Raw genomic sequence first — 13,422 nt, forward strand, 5'->3', positions numbered from 1 at the left:
TCGTCAATCTCAAGGGATTCATCACACGGCATTTACAGCGTGCGCCCTGCTTGACAATCTGCAAGGCAAACGCAATCGCCCGACGTCATGCTTGAAAATGGAGTTGCACGGGTGAATAGGATCATTTGTTCGTCACAGATTCAACTGTATAACCTTGAGACCTCGGAGACTCACATGGAAATTGTAAACATCAAGGATCATAATGTGGATGCCTTGAATAAGGTGTGTATTTTCTTTTTCTTTGAAAGAAAAAAGAAAGGGAAAAAAATACTATTCTTGCCACATGTACCTTTTCCCTAGTCTATTATTCTTGGGAAAAAATAGCCAAGTCAAAGGGCAACACAATTCCGGCATGCAAGTTTCAGCTGCCGTGTGGATTTCACGCCTCATTGCACTAGTCTCCACATCGCGCGAATCAATAGGTCACCAGTTCATCAGAATTTAATCAAAGAAATTCCGGAATAAAGGACAGGGATATGCAGCCTGACGTCATAGTCAACTCGGGAGGCCTCCACGTTCCGATAACCGCGCATGGGGATGAAGATTTTGAACTGGGCTAATGATGAAGTGGATGGTCAGGTATTCATTGGATATTTCATAGTTTTCGTTGTCATAATAGACTAGGATGATGTGTCCAAATGAAGATTGTTGGGGAATGATGTTTCATACATTCATTGTGTGTGTCGGGCAGCGGAAGTGGAGACGAGACTTTCTTCATGACTCTCTCGCTTGTTCTGAAAAAATGGGTGAGACTCATCAGGAAGCGCCCTCCAGGCTTAGAAGTTAGAACTGCCACATATTGTCATTGTATGTATTGATCCACCGAGTTATTGGGTCCACTGGGGAAACCTGGAACATGGTCAGGTCTGGGGCAAGTCACAACCGTGGACTGGTAAACGGGAAGAAAGTGACGAACCTTGGAAATAGGCGCAGTAAATAATGTAATAATGTACTTCTGAACCTCCAAGCCACAATACACCGATATTTTTGCCACGAATTCTCATGGATTATTAGAGTTAGCCTTACCAGTTGAAGTGGTAGAAGTCGGTGAAATTTTAAGTAGGTTCAAGTTCAAGTTGGGATGGTTTACTTCAAGTTTGCATCTTTTGTTTGTATATAACTAGTAGAACCTCGACATCCTCTTTCCTCTCTCACTCGTCATCTCTTTCCTTTCACCTGTCACCTCTGTACAACCGTACAAAGTACCTCGAACTTCTTCTCTTTCTCTTCTTCTCAAGTCTCTTACAATCCCAAATCTATCCGTCTCCACGAAGTGTCGATCCTCGGAAACTTCAACACAACAGACTCTGCTTGGAGGACACACTCGGAGAGACCAAGCGGCTCTCGGCTCGGCCTGCACTGCCCAGTGTCATCGTGAATCATTGTCTTTCTTGCATTTTACTTGCATTTCCAGCAGCTTCTGGAAAGACTAGTACCAATCGGATTGGGGCACTTGCAGCCCGACCCGTATTCGTTGTCCTTGTGCATCCACTAGTCGATCACAGCCTCTGCCCTACCCCACTTATCCTACGCCCTTCCCCCATCTACCCTTTGCCCCTCATATTGGTTTCCACATTCTTTGAATCTTCACTTTCATTCTAAGAATAACCCTCCGTTTTTCCATATTCTCTCTCTGATCCTCACTTCCCTCTCTCTGACTTTTTACGTACCATGTCGTACGGCTACAGAGAACGCGATCGCGATCGCGATTTCGACGACCGCGAGCATATTACCATCAAGCGTTATGTTGTTCCGTCAGATGAGCGAGATGACCGAAGAGAGTTTACCATGAACCGAGATGACTATGCCGACCGAGAGCTAGTCATTCGTCGCCACACCGACCGCGAAGAGCCAGTTTCAATCCAACGCTACGAAAGAGATGTCGAGTATGACCCGCCAGTCCGACGCGTTGAACGAGAATATTATGAGCGTAAGTGCCTCCATTCACTCAGGCCCAGTCATCACCATCACCATCACCCCCGACCCTTGGAACATCGGGGGCCCCCATCCGCACGATTCTCCCACCAACATGAAGAGGAGAGGCTCACACATACACATGATAAAGCCCGCTACGTCAGCGCTCGCCAGTCCGAATATGAGGTAGACGAGGACTATTACCGCCGTCGTGTGGTTGACGATCGTCATTCCCGGCGCGATGTCAGTCCTGGTGATTCCATCTCACAAGCTGCTCGTCGCCGAGGCCGAAATCGCGACGCCGAATACAGCAGCGATGATGAGTACTACTACCACGAAGAGACACGAACTTATGATGGAGATCGAGATCACCCTCACCATCGCCGACACCTGGCAGAAGGCGCTTTGGTTGGTGTTGGTGCCGCAGAGCTACTACGCGGCCACCGCAAGCGCGAAGGCGAAGAGGTTAGTCACGGTATGAGCCACGCCATAAAGACTGCCGGAGCGGGTGCCTTGGGTGCCGTAGCCGTAAATGCAGCCTCGCATGTTCGTGACTACTATCGAAGCAAGAGTCGCAGTCGACACCGTTCTCACTCCTTTGATGATGATCGTTCTCATCGCTACAGCCACCACAGCGGGCGTCACAGCAAGCGCCACAGCCGCAGTCGCAGTCGTTCCAAGTCGCACTTCCGGGCCAAGACCCTAATGGAAGTTGGTCTTGGTGCGGCAGCAATCGCTGCCGGCGTTGCTGCTTTGAGAAATAATAAGAAGGGATCTGATGAACGCCGCAGTCGCTCGCGCACTCGTTCCCGTTCTCGTGCCGCTGGCTCCAGTACCGCTCCTACTGGCAGATCAAGCTCCCGCAGCATGTCTCAACGTCGAAAGCACATGGCTGGCGCTGGTCTGGCCGGTGCAGCAGTTGCAAGCCTTGTTGAACACCACCGAAGCAAGTCTCGCTCTCGTAAGGGTGAACGTTCCCACAGTCGACTGAGAAAGGTCCTTCCGGTGGTTGCTGCAGGACTGGGAACTGCGGCTGCGACTGGTCTGTGGGAGAAGAACAAAGCTGAAAAGGGAGAGAAAGAAGGTGGCAGTGGTAGAAGTCGATCCAAGTCCCGCTCTCGTGGAACTGGTGAGGTTTACCCCGATCCCACCCGCGACTCAGCAGGTCTGATTGAATACGGCAAGGACCCCGTCACTGGTAGCATTCCTGCCGAGCACTACTACGGTGCTCCCAACGGCGCAGACCGTGCTTATTACTCAGACGGTCCAGATTCCAGCCGGCGCCCGAGTCGCAGTCGAAGCCGCAGCCGTGGTGTCCGATACAGTGGTAGCTCCTCCGGTTCAGACAAAGACTCGCACCGCCGACGCAGAAAGCACCGCAGTCGTTCACGGGACTTGGCAGGTGCAGCACTAGGTGCCACTGGTTTAGGATATGCAGCACACAAGTATTCCCAGTCTCGAGAGCGCAAGAAGGCTGAGCAGCGAGAGCGAGAGCAGGAGCAGGAGCAGGAGCGGACTCGTAAGTTCGTTATAAATCCCCCTGCCGACAGGATCAACCTATATCGCGTGGGTAGTATACTGACATTACAAATCCAGGATTTGAGGAACCTGCTCGCCGTGATACAGGTGGCTTTACTGAGTCTCCTACTGGTTATGAGCCAGCAGCGTACTCGCCTTCTCCGGCAGCCAACTTTCAGCATCCTCAAGACAACTATTATCCCAATACCAATAGCTTTCCTCCTCCCCCAGCATCAACTTCTAACCTGAATGTCGCCCAACCTAATTCTTACAACCCTGCGGAATACCCACAGCCACCCGGCGCAGCACCTCAAGCATACAACTATGGAGCCCCTGGCCCAGGAACTGAGCAATATGCTCCGCGACCACGGAGGGCCGATGAGAATGTGAGTGCTCCAAGGGGTTTTACCATCCCTACTGATCCCCGTACGCGTGATGGTGTGTCCAGAGCCTTAGCTCTATCTCAAAGGAATCAAATCACTGATAGGACTTCCCTTAGGTCTAGCCCAAACTTATCCGGAGATGAACGTCGGGTCCATTTTGCCATTGAATCCTCAACCCCCTCCAAGCCCATTATCCAAATCCGTTTCCTTCCAGTCACAGTCTCCGGGTTCCACTCCGACTCCAAGGGCCCTTAGTGTCAGCTATGCGACTGATGACATCGACTCTGGCCCCAAGTCTCATTCCCCATCTCATCATTATCCCCGTCGACAGCGACGACGTTCTTCTTCTGTGCCCCATTCCCAATCCCCTGATCATGACACTAGCCATACACATGCCCAATCGTCACAAAGCCGTTCATCTATTCCAACAGCTATCCCAAAATCACTATCCAAAGTTCCAGAGACTGACTCTGACTCAACGATTGAACTACCCCAACGCTTTGATAAAAGTGGACGTCTTCTCGACGATCATGAAAATCATCACAGCACGACTTTACTTGAAGATCTCATTGACCAAGTCGGAAAGATCTTCTCTTAGAAGTCATTTTTTCAAAGTGGAGTCACAGTTGAGCTATGGATACCAAAAAAAATAAGACGAGGAGAAAGGAGCAGGAGCTTATTGATTATGACTATTTTTTATTCCCTAGGTTTGGGCGGTTTTCTGCTATTTATTATTTGTATTCTTCGAGTCCTCATGATGACATGCCCCTTTATGTTTATTCGATTTAACAGATCGACGATGCGATATTTTTCCCTTCTCCCTGGCTTCTGTTTCTCCTTGGTACAATATCTCATCTTTACGGACGTCTAATTATGTCTATGTTGTACTCAATCAATGATTTATGATACTGAAATTCAGATACCTAGGTAGTACCTCCAGTACTAGAAGTAGAACAACAAGTAATCGACGATAAAGTATCCATAGATAGTGGGTGAGGTAACCTTGGAAGCCTATGAAGTGAATTTATCAAATGCCTAGGTACTACTACCTACATAGCATCCTGATTTAACCAAGCTACTCGTTCACCGTGACCCCTATAGGGCTGACATTGGTACATCAGTGGATACCGATGTCATAGCATGCCAGTGTGTCATATAGGTACCTCGAAAAAATCAGAGTCAGGTCAATTTCGGTGATAGTTACTCAATTCAGGTTAATGAATCATCCTTTGATCTAATCTACCCTACATCATATTTATTATGTGGTCCATGTGATTAGTATGTGGAAAATTCAACAAGGTTGATGGATTTGAACCTCTATTCCGATGTTAATCCTTCATGCATGTACGGATAACTTGAAGAGTTTAAAAGAAGCATAATCATGGTGAAGATCTCAAGTTTTAACCTTGGAACTTGAACCTTGGAAGTTATGCCACCTGGGCAGTAACATATTCAAAATCATGATGTTCTTAAGTGTGCAATGATAGCAGCTCTCTTTTGATTTATTGAAAACATTTTGATACTAATTTCAATTTCTATAGCTTCTATAGATGCAGAGTCCCGGAGCCCTGGAGGGCTTTGCTAAATCCGAATTAGGTCTAGTCCAGTAGTAGTACTGTATTTACAGTTCAACTCGCGCGTGATTTAATTGGTAATATTGGAATAGTACATGACGCGAGAGTAGCACTTTGCATAAAAATACATCTGATATACCCCAAACCTTCAAGTTGGTATTGAATTCGGCAGGATCTTAGTGCCGGGATGGAAAATTTTGGTTTGAACCTTGAAGTTTATATTATTCTCCAGGATAATTTGAATATCAATGTTATTCACAAGTTGAAATTCATACCCTGTATATGATGCCACGAGCTCTTCACGGATTTCGCTGATTTTGCATCGACGAGATCATTCAATTTAGTGCGAAGCTCCTGAATATGTGTTGCTAATCGACTTATCGTATCCTCGATTTCAGATTCCAGCGAGTGGATTTCTTCGAGTTTTTCTATCGTGTGACCGGTACTAGATGTACATTTAATGAGTGTATATCCTACCTAGATTCTCTAACTGAGGCTGAAAGAGAATCTAGGTCCTGCGTCATCAATGATTCAGCTTACATGGTAAGAAAGTTCATTGCAATAACCAACGTCAGCGTCAGGCTGACAAACAATGCACGAGGCGAATCAATCTCTTTCCATTGCCGATAGCGCGGCAGACCGTTCGGTTTCCGGTTTGCGAAATTGAGACTGTTTCTGATATCCTGGCAGGTTTGATGACATGCCTGTAAGACTGGCATGACTTCAATCATGTTGGCGAGCTGGGCATTGGAGAAGGAAGAGGTTGTAGTTGGCAGGCGGCTCTTGCCAGGGATCATATGGGTTGAGACTCTGTTGGAAGAGTATGATCATTTGATGCAGAGCTCTGACGTCTGCTTTGAGAGTGATGGCTTGCCCCGGTTCATTGGGGAGGATAGAAGCTAGGTGGCAGAGCTGCTTGGTGCTTTTAAATGCCAGACCAGCTGTGTGGGTCACGTCGGTAGTTAGAGATGCACGATCCATCTTGATTGATGTTGGTTCGAATCGTTGAAGTTGTCGTTCTTTTGAGTTTGCTCGCTCAATTCAAATCAATATTTCAACGACTGCTGCTCAAGCAGTACTCTTGATTTTGGAAATGCAAAATTAGGAAGTTAAATAGTAGATACAGTAAATAGATGAGGGGACGATGAAAGGCCGATCTGTATAGTGAAGTCGTGAGACATCAACGAATTTCTGGCGCGTATGCAGACGCTTTGATAGTTCAAGCTCTAGATCGATAGTTCCCTAGATTGATGCCAGTTCGTTCAACATCTGGTGGCGTGATATCACGATGCATTTTGGGCACAAGAACATACATCGTGTATGTATGTAGAGGACTTGGAGGGTTACATGTCATATGAGGGATCTGCCTTTTCGCATACTCCTTCCACATGTGCCCAGGTGCAGGGCTCACTCGGGGACAACCTTGGAAATACATAGCCAGATGTAGGGATGTTATGTATGGAGTGTTCAAATGTTAAGTAGTCGGTTATGCAAAACCTCGGGAACCTCCAGGGCTTGGAATGCCTCGCATCTCTACGGTGAACTGATACCCGACCAAAATTCTCAAATCAGACACATTATTATTCTTCTGACCCACAAAGATGCAGGACTTGGTCGTAGATAGATCTATGTTCATATGTGGATCCGATGTTCAAGTTAATATGCAGACATTGCAGACGCATGCATCATCCCGAGTGGAGTCAACCGTCGGATAATCTTCCAAGGTTCACTATTTCGAGGTTTTGACACAGCTAGCTGCATGGATATTCAAAAATAAATTCGGTGTGATAAATAATATGATAGGGTGGTGATATATAATAAAAACAAGATACCCAGAGGTCAGAGAGAAAAAAAATAAAAATAAAAATGCAAAAAAAGAAACTCCGAATAGGGGAATCGAACCCCTGGCCTCGGCGATGTTTTCTACCAGAAACAGGTGAAAAGCCGATAGGTTAGCCACTACCCCAATTCGGATAGTTGATGCAAAGTTATCAAACTTTTGATTTTTAACCCTACCGAAAGAACGACCCTTGATTAGAAAATGACTTGAAAGTGAGACTTAATATAACTTGAATATCAAATATTTTATCTCAACTTCATTCAAGTTCGCTTAAATTCCTCTTTTCAATCTGTCATTAGTTTCAATCTTCATGCACATGTACCCGTAAATAATACTAGGCCATACTTGCATCACATGTGCATGAATCTTTATCCTGGAAAAGTACTCTATTGCGGCTAGGGCGGTGGTACTGTGATAATGAGAATATATCACTGCATGTCCACGGGTGCATACCAGCTTTTCCTTCCCAGCAATGACCATCGTACAACTTGGAACCTGCCTGGTACTATGTATCAGTAATACCGTGACCTACTGGTAAGTGATGCATCAACGCCACTGTAATAGGTGCCAGTGCCAGTACACACATGTACGCTGCAACGCACGAGAGCCCCTTCTACATAGCCGCTCAACTTGGATTCAAGTTCCAAAGGTTCAAGTTGAGATTTAGCACCCGAGTCACTGTGATATGTAGGTGCCACCTGGGCAGTGCACACATATGTACGCATGAGATCCCGTGCTTCAGCCAGCTCAATTCCGAGTTGATTCAAGTTCTAAGGTTCAAAGTGAAATCTAGCATCCGAGTCTCAGAATGTAGAGCATCCACACGTCCACATGTGTATAGCTTCAAGTTAAAACTTGAATGAACATACATCATACCTACTAGGGCCTCACCATGTACATAGCCCTGGAGGTACATACTAGGTACTATGCACCACTGGCAGTTGGCTGGGCCACTGATGCTTCCAGATGTCCAAGCCCTGCCCAGGTGGAGGTTGGGCTACTATATGTAACATCATGATTTGAACATTCAAATGTTCAAAAAATATAATGTACATCTAGATTGATGTCTGGATACCTTACCTTCTAACTTGAAGGTTCCAAGGTAGGTACATAGTAGTACTACTAGTAATAGATACTAAGATTGGTACCTAGGTAGTAAGCCTCAAGTGCTGGATTATTGAACTTGAAGGAAATCGCACTTGAGTACTCGTGGACTACCTACATATGTTTCAAGTTCTCAAGTAGATACTTGAGCACTCGAGTGCTTCAGGGCTACATCCATACTACATACTACATACTACATACTACATAGTATATGTATAAGTGGTAGTCGCGCGCTCCGTGCGGTGCATTTTATTTCAAATCTTTGTTACTAGTATGTAAGCCAACTGGTGGGTATTCTGCCAAAAAAAGGGAAAAAAAACGAAAAACCACTGGGCACTGTAACCAAGGTTGCAACCTACTACATGTGCAAATAGGTGGAAAAGAGGTCCAAGCACTGAGTCTACAACCTGAAAAACTTCTCTACAAACTTCAAGTTTAAGGATCTATACTACCAAGTCTACTATCTAACTTCAAATGTGGAAGGTCTAAGGTCTAAAATGAAGATAGTAGTCAACTGGTAGCAATATCCAATATCCATGGATGGAATATAGATGTATTTCTTTTTCAAGTTTATAGCAACACACATATGCAGCCATAAAGCATCATGTCATTTCATGACTCGTAAGCCCCAGGAGGGTTGTGAGATGGTATATATACATGATTCAAAAAGGAAAGAGAAGGGCGTGTGGCCAGGACGGGAAAAGTGAGCCAAGTACTCAAGGTACACGGGTCCTGAACCCAGGGAACCAAATCATAACACATAGCTAAAGTTCAAATCACGGCGTAAATGGGGGTAGTGGATGGGTTTTTTGTACATTAGAGAATATAAAAAAGGGATGGGGGAGGAACAGGCGGGTAGCATACCACGACGAAGTGTATGTTATCAAGAGCTAAAACAAGTGAAGTGATATCGTAGATGGGTATACAGCGGTGTATGAAATGCGACAAAGAAATGAGCACCATCAGATAAAAGCATTATCTTGCTTCTTGGGGGATTTTCATTACAGAGACAAGATAAGGGGTAATATAGAAGAGAAGCCAAAAAGAGAAAAAAACAGGCTGTCGTAAGTTGTAATGCACAAAGTTCTATCGCTAAAAAGGGCTTTCCAAAATTTCATGCCGTAGACTGTCGTTTCGATGCCTGCGATTGATGCCCATTAAAGTTGGGGATCAAGATCCGCAAGGCGGGAAGTTGAAGGGAAGGGGATTGTTGTATCGGATATCCGCGCAGTGTCATTGCCTGGAGGCGTGGTGTCTGGATCATTGCTATCCTCGTCATCGGGAATGTATCGAACGCTCGAGCTGATAGGTGCAGAGAGGTAACGGGAGCTAAGCGGCACTTGATATTTGATCACACCCCGAACTATCAGCTCAAATGGATGCTGAAGCACTCGCTCCCAGCGCTCAGTACCGCCCTCCTCTGTCTTGTTGCCTGGTCGAGAGGAGACGGATCTGGCCCTTGGAGGTAGACGGTTCATACCCCCACGGCGATGATGCAAACGAAAGAGGCGAGTCAAAGCGAAAAACTCGGCCGAGTAACATGGTCTGAGAATCGCCTTCCGGATCAGTGATAGGGTCAGTACCTTTGTCGACCCCATCTTTGGTATGTGACTTCGCTGCCTCCACGCAATTCATATTCCCAAGGCAACGGACGATCTGAGAGAATTGCCAACGACGGCGACTCTCGGTCACTCGAGGAAAGTGATCAAGCTCGTCAGATGGGTGCTCCCGCCAAAACTTGTCGGTACCAACATATCGACTTTTGGCAAAGATGTTGAGATCTGTGTCGTCAATGGTCACAGGGAAGATATTGGGGTTGACTGCAGACACATTGAGATCCAGCATGATTTCCTGCTCCGAGGCTAGGACGTTTTGTATGGCAACAACTTGCACATCCAAAAGTGCTTTGCTGGCCGCAATGAAAAATGACACGGCCCCACCGGCAATGATGAGTAGCAGCAGAATTATGATAGTACACGATCCATATCGTGAGAAGTATCCATTCTGCCGCTGGGTAATATATTCAATCTGTCGCGAGGTACCTCCAGGCCGGCGAATGCTGCGGTCTCCACGGCTACTGCGCGGTGGTCGTGGAACCAAAGGCGTTCGTTCATCGTCAGCTCCTTCTGCATCAAAATCGTAGCCGTACATATCGCTCGCCTTTTTAGACCCAGTGATAGTCCTGTAATGCGGCGCTGAGCGAGTGTTTGAATTCCGCGAGTGTCGGTGTCCACTGATAAAATGCCGGGGTGACTTCTGACCTTGAGCCTGAGGGAAGAGACCATCGCTGTCCATGATAGACGGAGGACGAGTGCGTGGTCCAAGATGGTGATGATACCCACGCCCTGGAGTGATTGTTCCGCTCCCATCAGCCCTGGAAGCGCTACGACTGTCCGATTCAACTGCTTCACCATCAAGGTAGGTATTATTTGTGAATTTCATACTGCGTTTCACAATCACGCTGTGGTTCCCATCGCGCATAGCTCCGCGTGCACGACCGGCCAGCTGATCCACCTGGCTTGCCATCGAAGTCGCGCTGGGTGTTCGGGAATGGTATCGGCGCGGAGGATAATCTATGGGGTTGGACTCATAGACAAATGTCTCATCGGAGTCTGAGACATCAGCCTCATCCACTGCACTTGCAACCTTGGCTTCGAAGACATCTGCCTTGCTGGTTGGGCCTGCAGGAAGGGCATTATTTCTCCGCTTTCTCTTCTGAGGGTTATTACGGGGAACAGGCGCCCGAACTGTATCAGAAGATTTCTTGTTTTTGAGGGTGCCTTGTTCAGCACGGCCGACGTTCCCACGCTCACCGGCGCCAACCCCCAAAGAAACCTGTGGGATTGAGCTGACAGTCTCTGTTTCCACAATCATGTTGCGTACTGAGCCATCAGCAGGTTTCCCACGGGCACCGGCACTCAATGAGGTAGACGATCGCTGAGGCATGAGCGTCTTCGGAGTTTTAGCTCCCTCAGCAGCTTGAGAGCGACAATCTTCAGTAAGAGCCTCAGAGCTCCGTGTACAACCGCTGTCACTCTCACTGTCGAAAACATGCCTTGAAGCCCTAGGGGTCGGGTCTTCATCGATTGTGTGCAACCGAGAGTCATCCGGAGTGACAGGCTTGGTAGTCGTATCGCTGGACGGAGTGGAAGGGTTGCTAGCCATTTCCTGAACGGTTTCCAGGGAAAGCCCTGCTCCACTACCACCCCTTGTCGCAACCGCTCGGGGAGTGCTCCGGTCGACTAACCCATGCTCCTCAGGCGGCGGCAAGGGAGTTCTCTTGTGAGAGGTATTGGGAGGAGTCGACGCTTGGTCCATACGACGATAAGTTCCCGCCCATGCTGGCATATTGGCTTTCTCTGGACCGAGTACATTGGCTGGGGGATCGGGAGCCGGCGGGGGTGACAAGATGGGTGGGTAATTCAGGTGTGCTGGTGCACGTTGACCTGAAGAGTTTATGGGTATACCTGGTGAATGACCGTTGGAGGAGGACGATCGGATCGGACTACTTCGGTCTTGGCTGCTCCGGCGGGATTGAGAATGCACTCGGCTGGCTGATGAGGAATTGAGGGTGCGTGAAGAAGTTCGGACCGGGGAGGACTCTCGGGAGGATACGGCGGAGTTGGTGGTAGAGTTCGAGGTGGAAACAGGTATATGGGGGACGAACTTAGGCGGCACCTGGGACATGGCCTGAGCCTGTGATGATTTGACGGTGGAACGTGGCAGCTCAACCATCATGTCTTGTTCCTTGGCCGACCGAGGCGCGGCATCCGAAGCTGCCTCCACATCTTTGGTTCCTCTGGTTCGACCAGAGTCACCGTTGAAGTAAGGCGGCCTCTCGGATTCCGCAGGCATGATCTCTATCGAGTCAGAGTGGGCTGACGCGATGCAGACAAGTCAGGAGACCCGAGAGGGAGCCGGGGAAGTTGGGCAGAAATGAAAGACCCAAAAAGGGTAATGAAAAAGCAAGGTGCTGCACCCGGCCAGAGGGAAAAGCAACGAACGGTGAAGGGGGAGTGAGTTGTTAGCAATCTGAGAGGAGCGAATGAGAGATTGCTGCTGTGGTGTACTCCGTACAAGGGAGAACGTAGTGCAAAAGATACGGGTGGATTTTTTTTTCCCTTTTCTGTTACACGAGTGACGGTGCCGCGAAGTAAATAGCCGATGTCCACATGCCGTTTAATCGAAGAAAGAAGACCGGGGTAAGGAGAATAAACGGCCGAACTCGAAAGAAAAAGGACCGGGAATTTGGATTTCCTGCCAGTGTGCCGGGGATAGTGGATACACAGGAGAGATGGGGACAAGTACAGAAGCGCTCTTGGATTAGGAAGGTCGAAGGTAGGCGATCGGAAGATCAAGAAACGGCATGCTTTGTTTCCCGGGGCTAGAAAGCCAGAAACAAACAAGAACGTCTAGAACAAGGTGGTTCCGATTGATGACGGCCGTTGGTTGGCGGGTTTATTGGGGGCTGACGGGGCCGCCGATCCGGCTCAACGTTGCTCCTGTCTTCCTTGTTGAGTTGGGATGAGAGGAGATGTGGCGTTCATCAGCCAAATGCGCATGCAGAGAGAGCGAAGAGATGTCGGTGACCAAGACCTCGGGTAGGAAGTGGTGACGAAGTGGAGGGAGGTCAGGGCCGGGGCCCAAATGAGACCAATGACCGTAGCCCACGTCAGGTTCGAAGGGGCACTTGCACTGCAGGGGACCACGCGGATGGGTCTAGAAGGGGATATTTCAATTCCAGAACCCACTTTGAATGGAAGCGGACTGTAAGTAATGGAAGCGGAGATGATAAGGGAGGAAAGGAAGCAACAAAGAAAAGGAAAAGAAGAGGGGAAGGTGTTAAGGTCAAATATTAGACAAAAAGGGAAGTCACGAAATTGTAAAATCTGGGGGAAAAAAGATGAAACACAATGATGACGCGGTAAGGTAATTAAACCGGGTTAAATTACCAAGTGAGTTGGCCAACTTGGGTGCATTTTCCGGGATTATTAGGTGATCAAGCCTGATTTTGGCCTTAATTACAGGGGTAATGATAATACAGATCACGATGACTTCATCGTGAACACTCTATCCAACTTTCAAAGAA

General features: G+C 47.8%; 3 protein-coding genes across 3 annotated transcripts; 1 reads left to right on the forward strand and 2 right to left on the reverse strand.

Moving 5' to 3' along the window:
• Positions 1-1,671: 1,671 nt before the first annotated feature.
• N7483_004809 (DUF3824 domain-containing protein) lies at positions 1,672-4,413 on the forward strand (the record flags this gene model as incomplete). Its single annotated transcript, XM_057088246.1, has 4 exons — positions 1,672-1,930; positions 2,066-3,433; positions 3,511-3,870; positions 3,932-4,413. 4 exons carry the CDS (start codon positions 1,672-1,674, stop codon positions 4,411-4,413), a joined length of 2,469 nt encoding a protein of 822 aa, XP_056948075.1.
• Positions 4,414-6,112: 1,699 nt separating this feature from the next.
• N7483_004810 (uncharacterized protein) lies at positions 6,113-6,370 on the reverse strand (the record flags this gene model as incomplete). The annotated part of the gene is made up of 1 exon (XM_057088247.1): positions 6,113-6,370. One exon carries the CDS (start codon positions 6,368-6,370, stop codon positions 6,113-6,115), a length of 258 nt encoding a protein of 85 aa, XP_056948076.1.
• Positions 6,371-9,490: 3,120 nt separating this feature from the next.
• On the reverse strand, positions 9,491-12,188 carry N7483_004811 (putative phospholipid metabolism enzyme regulator; the record flags this gene model as incomplete). The annotated part of the gene is made up of 2 exons (XM_057088248.1): positions 9,491-9,785; positions 9,814-12,188. The coding sequence occupies 2 exons, from the start codon at positions 12,186-12,188 to the stop codon at positions 9,491-9,493; spliced, it is 2,670 nt and encodes an 889-aa protein (XP_056948077.1).
• Between the last annotated feature and the right edge of the window lie 1,234 nt (positions 12,189-13,422).

Source organism: Penicillium malachiteum, assembly GCF_028827825.1.
Source record: "Penicillium malachiteum strain IBT 17515 chromosome Unknown utg000002l:1.0-8849297.0:1.0-8852440.0, whole genome shotgun sequence".
NCBI classification, from domain to species: Eukaryota; Fungi; Ascomycota; class Eurotiomycetes; order Eurotiales; family Aspergillaceae; genus Penicillium; species Penicillium malachiteum.